This window comes from Ascaphus truei, chromosome 1, assembly GCF_040206685.1.
Source record: "Ascaphus truei isolate aAscTru1 chromosome 1, aAscTru1.hap1, whole genome shotgun sequence".
NCBI lineage: Eukaryota > Metazoa > Chordata > Amphibia > Anura > Ascaphidae > Ascaphus > Ascaphus truei.
The window spans coordinates 105,479,304-105,495,211 of record NC_134483.1 but is presented as its reverse complement, the minus strand read 5'-3'; the positions used below and the strand labels follow the sequence as shown (position 1 = coordinate 105,495,211).

Here is a 15,908-nt window from a genome sequence, read left to right as displayed (position 1 = left end):
TATGGTTGCAAGATTTCTAGTTGGAAAATCCATTGCATTTCCATTTTATTTAATTTGTTAAGACGGTCTCCCCCTCTGATGTGTATGGGGATGTGGGTGATTCCAAAGAATCTAGAGTTCTTTAAACCTCCATTAACACATGTTGTAAAGTGTTTTGATACTGGGTGAAAAAGATCTTTGTTACATATCAATCTAGGGCTGAAACGCGTCAGATGATCCATCAGCTGTTTGTTGAATAAACTTTTGAATTCACCATCTACGCTGTACTCTGCTATTTTTGTGGCTGTGCTCCGCTTTATCTCCCGCGACTGCTGGAGGACCGTGCTTGTCACTTATGCAGGATTGCACGCCGAGTTACTGCCTACACGGGGGGGGGGAGACGCGCGCATCAGCTGACTGCTTTTGAAAACGCCGCCCACACGCCGGAGACGGCGGCTTCACTGAACACATCAGGAGCTCAGCCGGCGTGGAGCTTACTACGCAGCTCCCACCGATCAACGGGGAAACACCGCCGGTCAGGTGACCGCCCCACCTGACTTTCAGTCATAGTGGGGTTGGCGGTGCAACGAGTATTCCCGAGCTGCAGACAACCGGATTCCCGCGCCACCGCTCCCCCACAAACCGTGAGTTAACAGCAACAATTGGTGCCCTAAGTTGGGCTAGTTGCTTGTCTGGATACCTTTATCTCACACATATGCACACTTCACTGGCAGTAACTTTTTGCTTTTAGCTCTGAGGCACCTTTGAGGATTATTTCTATCCTGTTCTACCCTGCCTACAATACAGGTTGTTCGAGCTATCAGTGGGACATTTATATATATCTTCTAATTACTTACCCACATCATCATCAGAGTACAGTGCTGACTTCATCTTTTTATATACTTTTTTTAAGATTTTCTCTGAATACTGACTGATCTACTTAATAAAAATTACAATATGGAGGAAGAACAAGATCATACCAGTGACACTTACACAAGTTATGTGCATAAATGCGGAAACAATTCCGAAAGGTCTAAAAGAGCCTTACATCTATTTGATGAATCATCTATTAACATCACATGTGACAATGCTACAGATTTGATAGATCACTTTGTAAAACTGGAAAAGCTACTTACCCAGGACATTAGAATTTTTTGGGACATAACGTCTTTGGAGAACTATCTAAGGGTCAAACGAATCCCTAGAGGATTGCGGGTGAAAAAAATGCCCTCTTTTGGCTTTCCAGACAAAGAATTTGAACTGAACTGGAGGAAAATATTGGACACTTGTTCAACTGATTTAATGCAATTAATTGTACAACATAAGGTGAAAGAGAAAAAGTCTCTTACAACAGAGATTGAAATTCTCAAAAAAGAATTACATACATTTTGTGAAATGGACCGTTTCTCTCATAATGATAAAATCCTTCTACAAAATATAGAAAAAATGGAAAAAGGTGTTGTCTCTAAGAAACAAGAAAAGTTTTTTAGAGACAAATCAGATTATGAGAGAAACCAAGTGTACTCCTGGGAAAGATTGGGTTCAAATAGGGATTTTGAGAGGTCTAGGGCAATGTTCCAGTCTACACCTCGCAAAATGTCTACTGACAGTGATCAAAATAATCAAAAACCAGGTACCAGATCTATTTTGAAGTCCCCATACACGGAACGAAGGTCTAGTTTTGATACAGATTCGTCTGACAATATGGACAGACCATCAGTGTCCTTTTCAAAACAAAGTACCAAAGACCATAGAGATTCTGATGATGGGTACTTCAAAAATACATATATTTCCAGTCACAAAGAAGATAGATTCAATACTAACTCCTCTAACACACAACATGTACCATCAAAAAACGGAAAGGGTGCAGAAGGGGGAAAAAGAACAGAGAAAACATCAGGCTCAGACAACAAGAGGAAAAAATATTTTTAGATCCCTCTCTGAGTAACATCATAAATATCTCTGACACCCCACTCACCCCACATCAAGTGGTTCTTTTGAACAAGGGCTTAAACTTTGCACCACAAGAAAATTTTGATCTCTTCAATACAATTATAGATCTACAAAAATATACACGCAAGCTAGCTTTAAAAAAACTGTTTTCTAGGAAGGGTCAGGGATTAGGGGATTCGAATCTAGATCCAACCAAGTCTAATAATACATTACATATTGGAGATGTGTGTACCTTCAAGGAACACACCTTCAATACAGACATGCACACTTTGTACGAAGAATGTAAAACAGACACCCCTATTGACCCCCCCTTTTTTGGTCACATTGATTCTGGATTAAAAACAAGGTCATCCTTTATCCCTAATAGCTCTAAAGGGTCATGCATATCCACCTTTGAATGCCTGGTTGATAGAGATTTAAGACTCCTGGCAAAAGGTTTTACATTTCCAGGATCTAAACACTCAATACACAATTTAACCAGACAAGAGAAAGTGGATTTAGAGTTATTAAAAAATGACAAATCTATTGTGATAAAAAATGCAGACAAGGGGGGGGGGGGCATTATTGTTCAATCCAGTAATAAATACAGGAGTGAAGCTATTAGACTACTGAATGACAAAACCTTTTACACCAGGTTAAGATCTGATCCCACCAAGAGGTTCCTAGAGGAATTAGAAACACTGATTGAACTTGGAGATGTTTTACAGGTCCTTAGCAATAAGGAGAAAAAATACCTAAAATGTGAATTCCCCATCATACCGATATTTCCCCATCTCCCAAAGATCCACAAATCACTAGAGAACCCTCCGGGGAGACCCATTGTCTCTAGCATTGGATCTTTGGGAGATGGTGTCTCTCGCTATGTTGATCACTTTTTGCAGCCCATTGTCCAGTCACTACCATCCTTTTTACAGGATACTACAGCATTGATTAATGAACTTGAAAATATAGTCTGGCAGAGGAGTTACAGGTGGGTCACCATGGATGTCACATCACTACACTGGCGACACACTTTATTCGAGCTCGGCTAGTCCCACGAATTCGGGTATACCCGGGTGTATTGAGGTTTGTGACTGTTTTCTGCCCGAGTGCATTGAGGTATTTTCCAAGCAGGGATTGAAGCATTTTATTCCCGCTGGCTGCAATACTGCACAGTATATATATATATACTGCATTACAATGCATGAATTTATGCCATCTGGTAGACACGCGAAGCATTGCAGCCTATTAAATCCTAATCATTATCATTTAACAGATCAGCCGCCCGTCAGCCACGCATGAACCCAGGCTGGGAAGGCAAACGCAACGGGGCTTGTCAGAGGTGAGGAGCGGCGCATTCAGGTATCTGCCAGGTACATACTGGGTATTTGCTCGAATAAAGTGTGTCGGTGCAGTATACACTATTATTGCACATGAACACGGCCTAAAAGCCATTTATCACTTTTTAGAATTATCTTCTTTATCCACGGCACAAATCACTTTCATTAACAATTCTGTTTGGTTCTTATTAACTCACAATTACTTTTTATTTGACACATTTTTTTATCTTCAGACACAGGGCACGGCTATGGGGACGTCATTTGCGCCCTCATATGCCAATCTTTTTATGGGTCTATGGGAGAGCACTCACATTTTTGGTGACACTAACACTTTTCGTTCTAATATTATTTTTTACAAACGCTACATTGACGACTTGGTTTTTATTTGGGACGGTGATCTTCACACTCTACATACTTTTATCGACACTTTAAATAATAATGATTTGAATTTACATTTTACATTCAACACTGATCCACAAATCATTAATTTCTTAGATGTGACACTCCATGGTGATCCAGACTCTCCAATCTCCACCGATATCTATACTAAACCTCATTCAAGTAATTCATATTTATATGCCAAGAGCTGCCATCCTCGATCTATGATCCGTGGGATACCTAAAGGGCAATTTATGCGCTATAAACGATTAGGCTCTGATCAAAAAGATTTTCTTTCGCACTCAAAAAACTTAAGTCTTAAATTTGCAGATAGAGGTTACTCTAATACAGACATTGAACAGGCCTTTTCCTATGCTGACCATGCAGATAGATTATCATTGTTAAAAAAGAAGAAATCTGTATCATTATCCAAAAATACATTTGATGATAACTCTTTGTTAATAACTAAATTTAGTAGACAAGCACCACAAATCCAACACATTGTATCTAAACACTGGAATGTTTTGAAGCTACATCCAGAACTGGAACCATATGTTAAAAAACCAAGATTTGCATTCAGAAGAGCAAACACTTTGGCTACATCACTTTCCAAAAGCCTCTTTCAGTCTCCACATAAAACACCAATCACCTCAATACCTAAGGGGTTCTTTAAATGTGGATTTTGCAAGTGTTGCCAATATGCGACACCCACCAAGCGAATAACAACAGTATCCAAGATGAGCAAATATAGAATTCCAATGTTTATAAATTGTCACACGAGTTATGTGGTGTATGCAATTGTGTGTGGCTGCAAAGCCAAATATGTTGGTAGAACAATTCGTCCATTATACATTAGAATATCTGAACATGTTAGATTGATACGTAACAAAGATCTTTTTTACCCAGTATCAAAACACTTTACAACATGTGTTAATGGAGGTTTAAAGAACTTTAGATTCTTTGGAATCACCCACATCCCCATACACATCAGAGGGGGAGACCGTCTTAACAAATTAATTAAAATGGAAATGCAATGGATTTTCCAACTAGAAACCTTGCAACCATACGGTCTCAATGTAGACTGGGAATTACAACATTTCTTACATGACTAATATGACAAATACTCGGATATATCAATTTACACATATTCTTTATTACAGTTTACATTATTTTTCTTTATTTTTCTTTCTTTTTCCCTTTTCTCCCCCTTCTTTTCCCCTTCCCCCCCCACCCCTCTCTCCCCTCCCACCACCCCTCTCCTCCCCCCCTCCCCTCCCCCCCCTCCCCTTCCATTCCCCTTCCCTTCCTTTCCCTTCTCTTCCATTTCTGCTTTTCTCTTTTTTCCTTCTTTTGTTCACACATTAGCTCCTGACAACCACACACTAACTTACTGATATACATCTTGCCAATCCTAATCATGTGTATATATGCATCTTTTCAGAGATTTCTTTATTCTTTATAGAACATTAACTTTCATAATCTTTGTTTTTATCATTCATTTTTATTTTTCGGCCAGACAACCAGTTATTGATTCATATACATAGATAGCATTTATCTTATTGTTAGAAATATATGATACATTTATGATTAGTGCATTCTCCAATTACTGCCTGGCATTGTTTTTAAACGTCTTTTATTATTCCCAGCACTTGGGCATGATGTTGATTACTCGCCCCACCTGATGTTTATCCTGTGCAGGTGATGTTGGTTAACACTGCCTATATATATGTTTCCCTTGTACTGATGGATCATTCTTTGACAAAGGCCCTAGGGCTGAAACGCGTCAGATGATCCATCAGCTGTTTGTTGAATAAACTTTTGAATTCACCATCTACGCTGTACTCTGCTATTTTCGTGGCTGTGCTCCGCTTTATCTCCCGCGACTGCTGGAGGACCTTGCTTGTCACTTATGCAGGATTGCACGCCGAGTTACTGCCTACACGGGGGGGAGACGCGCGCATCAGCTGACTGCTTTTGAAAACGCCGCCCACACGCCGGAGACGGCGGCTTCACTGAACACATCAGGAGCTCAGCCGGCGTGGAGCTTACTACGCAGCTCCCACTGATCAACGGGGAAACACCGCCGGTCAGGTGACCGCCCCACCTGACTTTCAGTCATAGTGGGGTTGGCGGTGCAACGAGTATTCCCGAGCTGTAGACAACCGGATTCCCGCGCCACCGCTCCCCCACAAACCGTGAGTTAACAGCAACAATTGGTGCCCTAAGTTGGGCTTGTTGCTTGTCTGGATACCTTTATCTCACACATATGCACACTTCACTGGCAGTAACTTTTTGCTTTTAGCTCTGAGGCACCTTTGAGGAATATTTCTATCCTGTTCTACCCTGCACTGTAAGCATAGTTTAGTCACATTTTTGTTTTAATAGTTGAGCGCTTTTCTGTGTGGTATTTTTTAGTCAACCAAGTTCACCACATTTTTGATCTGGTTGAAAGAAGTAATCTCGAAGGGCTGATACTTGTTTTGCTGGATGCCCTAGTGGATGTGAGGCAAGACTGTTCAGTGATGCTTTTACTTTTCCCTTCTTTGCAGCAATGCAGGCGAGCAAACTGATTATATGTACAAATTAAGGTTTACAGGTTGGGTACTGTGCCAGTGATGGCAGACCAGCTCTGGTTTTTGCTTAGGCAATCCAAGATGTACCAGGAAAGGGTAAGTAGGTCTTGCTCGGTGAGTTGTGTGACAGTAGAATAAGTTTGGTGCTACTGGCAGACGATAACATGGAAGTTACTGTAGAATGCAGGTGAAAGGTTTATTATTTTCTCATCTAGATAGGTCACTATTGTCCACATATCAATTTTTGAGGGATCTTAAAAGTTTTCTTGATTTCTTAGGCGTGGATGGTGTGGTGATTGCTTCCCATTCCTTTTTGGATTGGAGAGGCATCTATGGCAGCAAGATTTTTTGGGGGAAGGATATAACCAAACGTGTATGTCAGACCTGGTGTGGCCAAAGCCAAGGAGGGGCGTGGCCATGACGGGGGGGCGCAGCTATGATGTCAGGCACAACACAAAGCACAGCCCAGCAGCTCAAAGCGCTCCCATTGGTCCAAGCTATCTGCCCTGCTATTGGCTCCCAGCGCACCACGTGACCGCGTCGCCGCAAAGGAACACAATCGTGTTGTTTCCCCTGTTGTCTGACGCGCCACCGCACTGCGTGAGCCAACACACAAGAAGACACTGGGGCCTGCCTTAAAAGACTACTTACAGTTCATTAAATTGAACAGGCTGTAAAGACCCTTCCAGTGCAGGAAGGTGTCTTATGGCAGAAAACTGTCAATATCCTCCTAGCATGACAGCACCTAAATGAACAAATAGTAGTGAAACAAGGGGAATTGCAGAGAACAATTCTATAGTTAGAAAATTTGAATGTGATCATTCTTATAGCTGCAAAATTAGAAACGTTTACAAATTTACAACAAAAACATATATTCTGTATTCACTGATCTGACACACACTTAAAGTATTAAAATACCTGAGCTATTAATGTTTAGGAATACACTACTAATCTAGCAATCAATCAAGTAATCAACAGCTCTTCAAATTAGTTTCATTCATAATTTTATTAATGCCTATACCATATTTTTATACTGTAGTTGCAGCAATTCCACTTCATTATTTATTCTTCATGTGCTATTGCAGGAGATCATATACACCTTTCATGGAACAGCATATTCAGCAGCAATCATTGAGGCAATCAGTAACTGTGATCTATGATGCTACTGCTCTTGAGTGGATCACATGCATGAAGCTACTGTACCTAGTGGAATTTTCGAAGTAAACAAATGCCCTCCTATTAAAATATAATATTTCTCTAGAATCACAAATCAACTGAATATACAAGCAGTGCAGTGATCCACGTTGGGACTGTCTGGTTCATATACAAAAAGGACTAGTGGAGAAAATTGCTACTGTACTTTGCAATGCACATTTATTGCAATGCACACAAGTATTCTGTCCTAACTTAAGCAGTCTTGTCCTGCAGACTATTCTTCTCTCATAGATCAATTTTGATGAAGATATGGGTCCTACTATTACAGGAGTGCTTAAATTAAGCCATTGAGAGCTACAAACAGGCAAGCTTTTCAAGATCTTTCTAATTAACACATAATTGACCAATTACCATAGCCGATTTATCATAGACAACTTGCTTAGGTACGTATTGCCATGGAACTGTCTTGTTAGTAGCCCTTGTGATGGAATAGATTGCCTCGATCTATGGGAGTTGCAGCTGTTTTGCAACATTCTTCATGTTGAGGTTCATCAATAAAGTGCTTGTCATGTTTACTTTTAATATGTGCGCAATGACATGTGAAAAATCGACAATATTTCACTTGGGACAGAGATGAATTAAATGTAACCAGTTTAATCTCCATAATATAAACAATTGTGCAATGTACAGTGTATGTGGTGGGAACAACTTGATCACAATGTAAAAAGGAATGACAGCCAGATTATGCAAAACCCTAACCAATTAAGAAGTCTAAGAAAATCACTTAGTAAAGGAAACAAACATTTCACCTGCCTGATAGCCTGCATGTCTCCAAATCGTCACATCCCCACATTTCGTTTAATGCATAGAGACCAGTATACAAATAACCCATATATGCTTACCATACTAACCAGATGAAGAAGCAATTCACATTACCCATCATTGGTACCTTCAATTGAACTACTTTGCTGCCAGAAAGGCAGTTCCCGCTAGCAGCAAAGAGGTTAATAGTCATCTGCATATCACATGCAATAAAACAGCATTGCAAGAAGTTGTGGCAGTTTTCTAAAGTGCCATCTATTGATCTATCACTGACGTCATTGTCAACATTGGACATTTATATTGGGCCCAGGATAGAATAAGTGGTTTCAAAACATTGAAAACCTCCTTATTTCATCCGATATTAAGAATGATACCAGGAAAAGAGCAACGATATGATATCATTTACGCCCTAACTGAAACAGGAGAAGAGTTCATTAACGCTGCCCCCAAACAAAAACTATACTGCACAAACTGATATACAGTAAATAAAGTCAGACCAAACCAGTTACAACATTTGATGCCTGCAACACTCACTTGCCTTAAACGAATAGCTAATTCAAGTTAGTTTCTTTGGTGTGTTTTACCTCAACATTCCCATGAAATTCATAGTGCTAATCTTAACCCAATTAAAAAAAAAACATTGGCCAGCAAATCCTCTGATCATCACAAAATAACCATTTCCCACTCAAATAATTTAGGCAACAGCTTATCATTTTATTTGCAATTCTATAGGGCATTCTGCCGTTATTGCTGAAAGCTTTCAAATTAAAATGAGGAGCTAACAGGCATGTGTTATCAGATTATTAATGTTGGGAAGTAAATAAAAATAATGGTGCGAACAATTTGAGCAAGTTTTTTTAAAACAAATGAATTAATACTGTATTGGGAATAGGTATCAAGGGAAAATTGGGGCATTTTGGAGGCAAAATAACTGCACTTATATGTTTCAAAGACAAAAAATCCTATTTATTTCAGTTAGACTTTTTTCTTTGATATATATGGTGGAATTATTTTGCCCCAATGTGCCTTAATTAATGTGGTTTAAACAGAATAGAGGATAATAACATTTCTGTTAACCATATATCATATGTATAGTAAAAATACATTGGACGCATATTCTGATTCTTTTAAAGTACTTTTAAAGCTCCATACATAACGCCACACTATGGGGCATATTCTATAAGATCCATACATAATGCCACACTATGGGGCATATTCTATAAGCTCCATACATAACCACACACTATGGGGCATATTCTATAAACTCCACACATAACGCCACACTCTGGGGCATATTCTATAAGCTCCATACATAACCCCACACTATGGGGCATATTCTATAAACTCCATACATAACGCCACACTATGGGGCATATTCTATAAGCTCCATATATAACCCCACACTATAGGGCATATTCTATAAACTCCATACATAACGCCACACTATGGGGCATATTCTATAAGCTCCATACATAACCCCACACTATGGGGCATATTCTATAAACTCCATACATAACGCCACACTATGGGGCATATTCTATAAGCTCCATACATAACGCCACACTCTGGGGCATATTCTATAAACTTCATACATAACCCCACACTATGGGGCATATTCTATAAACTCCATACATAACGCCACACTATGGGGCATATTCTATAAGCTCCATACATAACCCCACACTATGGGGCATATTCTATAAACTCCATACATAACGCCACACTATGGGACATATTCTATAAACTCCATACATAACGCCACACTATGGGGCATTTTCTATAAGCTCCATACATAACCCCACACTATGGGGCATATTCTATAAGCTCCATATATAACGCCACACTATGGGGCATATTCTATAAACTCCATACATAAACCCACACTATGGGGCATATTCTATAAGCTCCATACATAACCCCACACTATGGGGCATATTCTATAAGCTCCATACATAACGCCACACTATGGGGCACATTCTATAAACTCCATACATAACGCCACACTATGGGCATATTCTATAAGCTCCATACAAAACCCCACACTATGGGGCATATTCTATAAGTTCCATACATAACGCCACACTATGGGGCATATTCTATAAGCTCCATACATAACCCCACACTATGGGGCATATTCTATAAGTTCCATACATAACCCCACACTATGGGGCATATTCTATAAGCTCCATACATAACCCCACACTATGGGGCATATTCTATAAACTCCATACATAACGCCACACTATGGGGCATATTCTATAAACTCTGAGACACTGATCTGTGCAGTCTGACACAGAAGCCTCATTGAAGTCACTTCCGTGTCAGACCGCCCGGATAGGCGCTCTCACAGCTTGAGAATCTGCCCCACACGTCAGCTACCTCTTTATAAGATTTACAACCATTAAAAGTCAATTTAAAGAAGGCTTTTTACACTGGGCCCCAAACACAACAAGAAAGCTCAAACTACTTAATAGGAGGCTACGTATCGAAGCTCGGATGAATACATTACATTTACATTGCAATGTGAGGAGATTGTGGAAGCGCTATTACTAATCACATCAAGAAAAATGAAAGGAAATAAAAATCCTACCATATTGAAAGATATGATTCCAAAGGCATTGTCGTTCGATAACACAGTGACCGTTGCAACGTGTGCTAATCCCAGTTTTGTGTTTAATGGCGGATTCTGAAAACAATAGGAAAAGTCACAGTATGTAAATCTAAGTATAAAGTATGTTTCTCACTTCTGATTCAATCGGGTATGTTTACAAAAGTGCAAAAAACACTCTAAATGACTTAAACAGACCAAGCCACTCTATGCAAATAGTATGAAGTTACAGTCAGCTTGCTGGCTAGACATGTGCTTGAATCAGACTTTGAAGACCATTAATCATAGTTTGACATTCTATGAATGACACCATAGCAATAAGGAAAACGGTATGAAACATTCAGCGTTCTTGGAAAATTAAGCTTTTCTACCATTGTGCACAACATGGGGTCTAAAGTGCTGCCTTTTTTACGCATCTGTAGGTCACAGTAATTGAGTGAAACGGTTTGCATTGTGCATAATGCCTCCCATGATGGTATCAATAGTACATAGGGTACTCTGTGCAAGGGTGGTGAGAAAATAATCTGACAAAGGACCTATATTAAAAATGACTTGGTGGTAGCAGTGAAAAGCAGCAGCTGGGTAGCTAAATCATGGTAATTTATTGAGAACACTCTGTCATGCTATTTGATGATAAAATATTGTGCCAATTTATTTAGGAATATTGTGTTTCTGTTTTTTCAGGATATACAGTATGCTGTATGTGACCATGTGGATAAGAGAAACCTTATTGTTTTACTCCTAATATTGAAGGTATGGCCAGTCAATCAAATATTTAACTACACAGATACAAAATAAATGCAAAGTTGCACAGTGTTTTTAACAATTTAAATATTATCGGTGTAAATTCAAAGTTTATTAAACATAACCTTAATTGTAAATGTATTAATTAAAAAACGTAAATCACTCTAAATCAGCACGAGGGCGTTATGTAATATGGGGTGAACATTCAGTTACTATATAAAATTAATTCTGTAGTTAAGTGGACATTGAGAGGTTCTAAAGTTTGTTACATATCAACTACTTGTTGGTCCAATAAATGGTATCCTACCACCTACTTCCTCTCCCTCCTTTGTTACTACTGTAGGTAAGTTAATAGTTTATTTCTATTCTGTTAGGTTACATACACTTACATTGATCCTATTTTCTTACCTGTAATATTAAGAGAAAATGGAATGTCTCATCTGCCTCTGGAAAGTCATCATCACACAATGATATATAGACAGTTCGATTTGTTTCACTGTCTGGTATGAAAGTGGCAGTTACCGTTTCCACAAAGTCTCCTGTGTTTTCTCCTTCCAGCTAAAACAATGAGAAACAATCACTACTATATGTTATTTGTGGTATTCTGGCCTAGGTGCTGGATATTTTAAAAAAAATGCAGATCATTTAACCAATTATGCACTGGATCAAAATTGTCATCCATGGTTAAACTGGATTTTATTTTAAACTAGCTGAGAGACCCGGCGTTGCCCGGGATGTAAATGCGTAATAGGTAGTATTATTTATAAATCGTGGAACAATAGATGACTATTTGTTGTAAAGGTTGGATAATAATATTGAAAACAAAGATGGAATAAAATGTAATACGATGTTGTTTAAAAATGGTTTATTGTAAACACACCACAGTACAATGTATATTTTGGTGACATAACAGATGTAAAAATGTGAGGCGTGTGTCCTGCTAGGGTGTGAGGCGGCGGGTGGCGCGTGGGTTGTGAGTGCTGTCTGTGAGTGGGGGTCCTGCTAGGGTGTGAGGTGGTGGGTCAGTGATGTTGGCGGGGGGAAAGGGGAGCGGAGGGCGGGGGGAAAGGGGAGCGGAGGGCGGGGGGAAAGAGGAGCGGAGGGCGGGGGGAAAGGGGAGCGGAGGGCGGGGGGAAAGGGGAGCGGAGGGCGGGGGGAAAGGGGAGCGGAGGGCGGGGGAAAAGGGGAGCGGAGGGCGGGGGAAAAGGGAGCGGAGGGCGGGGGGAAAGGGGAGCAGAGGGCGGGGGGAAAGGGGGAGCGGGGGGGGAAAGGGGAGCGGGGGGGAGAAAGGGGAGCGGGGGGGAGAAAGGGGAGCGGGGGGGGGAGAAAGGGGAGCGGGGGGGGAGAAAGGAGAGCGGGGGGGGAGAAAGGGGAGTGGGGGGGGGAGAAAGGGGAGTGGGGGGGGAGAAAGGGGAGTGGGGGGGAGAAAGGGGAGTGGGCGGGGAGAAAGGGGAGTGGGGGGGAAATGGGAATGGGGGGGTAAGGGGAATGGGGGGGAGAAAGGGGAATGGGGGGGATGGGGGGGAAAGGGGAATGGGGGGGATGGGGGGGAAAGGGGAATGGGGGGGATGGGGGGGAAAGGGGAATGGGAAAGGGGTGCGGAGGGGGGGAAAGGGGAGCGGAGGGGGGGAAAGGGGAGCGGAGGGGGGGGAAAGGGGAGCGGAGGGGGGGGAAAGGGGAGCGGAGGGGGGGGGGAAAGGGGAGCGGAGGGGGGGGGGGAAAGGGGAGCGGAGGGGGGGGGAAAGGGGAGCGGAGGGGGGGGGAAAGGGGAGCGGAGGGGGGGGGGGGGAAAGGGGAGCGGAGGGCGGGGGGAAAGGGGAGCGGAGGGCGGGGGAAAGGGGAGCGGAGGGCGGGGGGAAAGGGGAGCGGAGGGCGGGGGAAAGGGGAGCGGAGGGCGGGGGGAAAGGGGAGCGGAGGGCGGGGGAAAGGGAGCAGGCGGGAAAGGGGGAAGCGGAGGGCGGGGGAAAGGGGAGCGAGGGGGGAAAAGGGCGAGCAGGAGGGCGGGGAAAAAAGGGAGCGGAGGCGGGCGGGGGAAAAAAGGGGAGCGGAGGGCGGGGGAAAAAAGGGAGGAGAGGGATGCGGGAAGAGGGAGGGCGGGGGGAAAGGGTGCGAGGGCGGGGCGAAAAAGGGGAGCGGAGGGCGGGGGAAAAGGGAGAGCGGAGGGCGGGGGGAAAAAGGGAGCGGAGGGCGGGGGGAAAAAGGGAGCTCGGAGGGTGGGGGGAAAACAGGAGCGGAAGGGCGGGGGAAAAGGGAGCGGGGGGGGAAAAGGGAGCGGGTGGGGGAAAGGGGAGCGGGGGGGGGGAAAGGGGAGCAGGGGGGGAGAAAGGGGAGCGGGGGGGGATTAAGGGGAGCGGGGGGGAGAAAGGGGAGCGGGGGGGGAGAAAGGGGAGTGGGGGGAGAAAGGGGAATGGGGGGGAGAAAGGGGAATGGGGGGGGAAAGGGGAATGGGGAGGGGAAAGGGGGGGGGAAAGGTGAGTGGGGGAGGGGGGGGGGGAAGGGGAGAAGGGGAAGGGAAGAGCAGTGGGCATATGTATTGTCATAATTTATGTATGTGCATGCCCCCCCCCTCCGGGCGTCCGTCCCCCTGCTGGTTCGGCGGGTGGTCGTTCCCCGTGAGTCGCCCCCCCCCCCCCCCGTTCCCCGTGACTCGCGGCTCGCCCCCCCCCCCCCCCCCCCGTTCCCCGTGATTTGCGGCTCGCCCTCCCCCGTTCCCCGTGACTTGCCCGCCCCCCATTCCTCGTGACTCGCGCTCCCCCCCCCCTCCCCCGGCGCCCGCTTTCCCCCGATGTGCCGCCCAGCTGAGTGAGGCGTGCAGGCGGCGGCAGGAAGTGCCCTGTGTGTTCCTGTGTGGGCCTGAGGCGCGAGGCTCCGCGCCTGAAATAGGAGAGTTACTGGCAGTGGTGTGACTTACCTGAGTGGGAGGTAGCGCTGGGGAGGTAAGGGAGCAGCTGGGGTTGGAGGGCCGCGCTTCCCCTCCGTCTGGAGCCGGTGCAGGGCGGCGCACGTGATGGGGGGGGACGGACAGAGGGGGGGGGAGGGTGTGTGTGTGTGTGTCCTGTCTGTCTATCTGTGTCCTGCCTGTGTATCTCAGTGTGTGTGTGTGTGTGTATCTTTGTGTGTGTGTGTGTATCTTTGTGTGTATCTCAGTGTGCGTGTGTCCTGTCTGTATATGTGTGTCCTGTCTGTGTATCTCAGTGTGTGTGTGTGTGTGTATCTGTGTGTGTCTCAGTGTGTGTGTATCTTTGTGTGTGTCTCAGTGTCCTGCCTGTGTGTCTCCGTGTGTGTGTGTGTGTGTGTGTGTGTGTGTGTGTGTGTGTGTGTGTGTGTGTGTGTGTGTGTGTGTGTGTGTGTGTGTGTGTGTGTGTGTGTGTGTGTGTGTGTGTATCTCTGTGTGAGTGTATGTGTGTGTCCGGCCAATGAGAGGTGTGCGGGGGCGGGCCAAGGGAGCCAATGAGATTGCCGCTAGGGACACAGGGAGGGACACAGGGAGACACATACAGACCCGGACACATAGGACACTTTCAGAAATATATAGTAGATTGACTGAACATAAAAAGACCAAGATAAAATTCTTAAAAATGCCCTTTGAGAAACAATGAAGTGAAACTATGATATCTGCATTTATTAGCAGTGAATACAGCTCTGCATTATTTATGAGGACTGCCCTTTGACGCATTAGAATGTAAGATAGGAGACCCCAGGTCCCTGGCTGAGTTACTATGAGCTCCATTTACTCAATAATGCTAAGCTGTAAAGTACCTTATGGACCATTCATTTCAGTGAGCTGTAAGGGTTCTTATGACTTCTCACTGTTCAGTATGCATGGCCCTGTTTCTTCTTGTCCCTCAAGTATCACAACTAAATAATAGGCTGTTTTTTTACTAGAACATTGTCATAATTATGACTTTACATTTGCTTGATGATGACAAGATACCGCTCATTTGCTTGGCAATCTTTATATTCAGATTGCCTAGCACACCTTGAAACTCACAGCTGTCATGGTGTGTAATGTATGGAGAGTTATACAGTAGTACTACTTTCCAGGACCGCTAATCAAGCAGACATGTTCAAAACCACATACAAAAGCCACTGTAGCTCCTTGGAGCAGGGACATCCTCACCCAGTGCACCAGCGTTTGGCAACATGGTCATTGTATTTGTACTGATTTCACACGGCAGTGCACTGCGAAATGTGTTGATATGTTAGAATTAAAGGAAAATAGTAATAACCATGTCGATGCTAAACAGATCTACAATATGCTGGTACATTTGGACATCAGAACTGACAAGGCAATGTCATTTATTTGAAATCAATTGGTTGGAATTAGGACTTTTTGGATGGTCCTGTTCTCTTGGTAAATCATTTATTTGTATTAGT

The 15,908-nt window shown here is 43.6% G+C and overlaps 1 protein-coding gene across 5 annotated transcripts in view; it reads right to left on the bottom strand.

Moving 5' to 3' along the window:
• The window catches only part of ADGRV1 (adhesion G protein-coupled receptor V1), a 527,599-nt gene that overhangs the window by 471,296 nt on the left and 40,395 nt on the right, over nucleotides 1-15,908 (bottom strand). For all 5 annotated transcript variants that reach the window (XM_075593091.1, XM_075593079.1, XM_075593082.1 and 2 more), the window contains exons 3-4: nucleotides 11,940-12,089; nucleotides 10,770-10,865 (exon numbers count right to left, since the gene is read on the bottom strand). In XM_075593091.1, coding sequence (XP_075449206.1) covers nucleotides 10,770-10,865; nucleotides 11,940-12,089 — 246 coding nt within the window. The remainder of the gene's footprint in view (nucleotides 1-10,769; nucleotides 10,866-11,939; nucleotides 12,090-15,908) is intronic.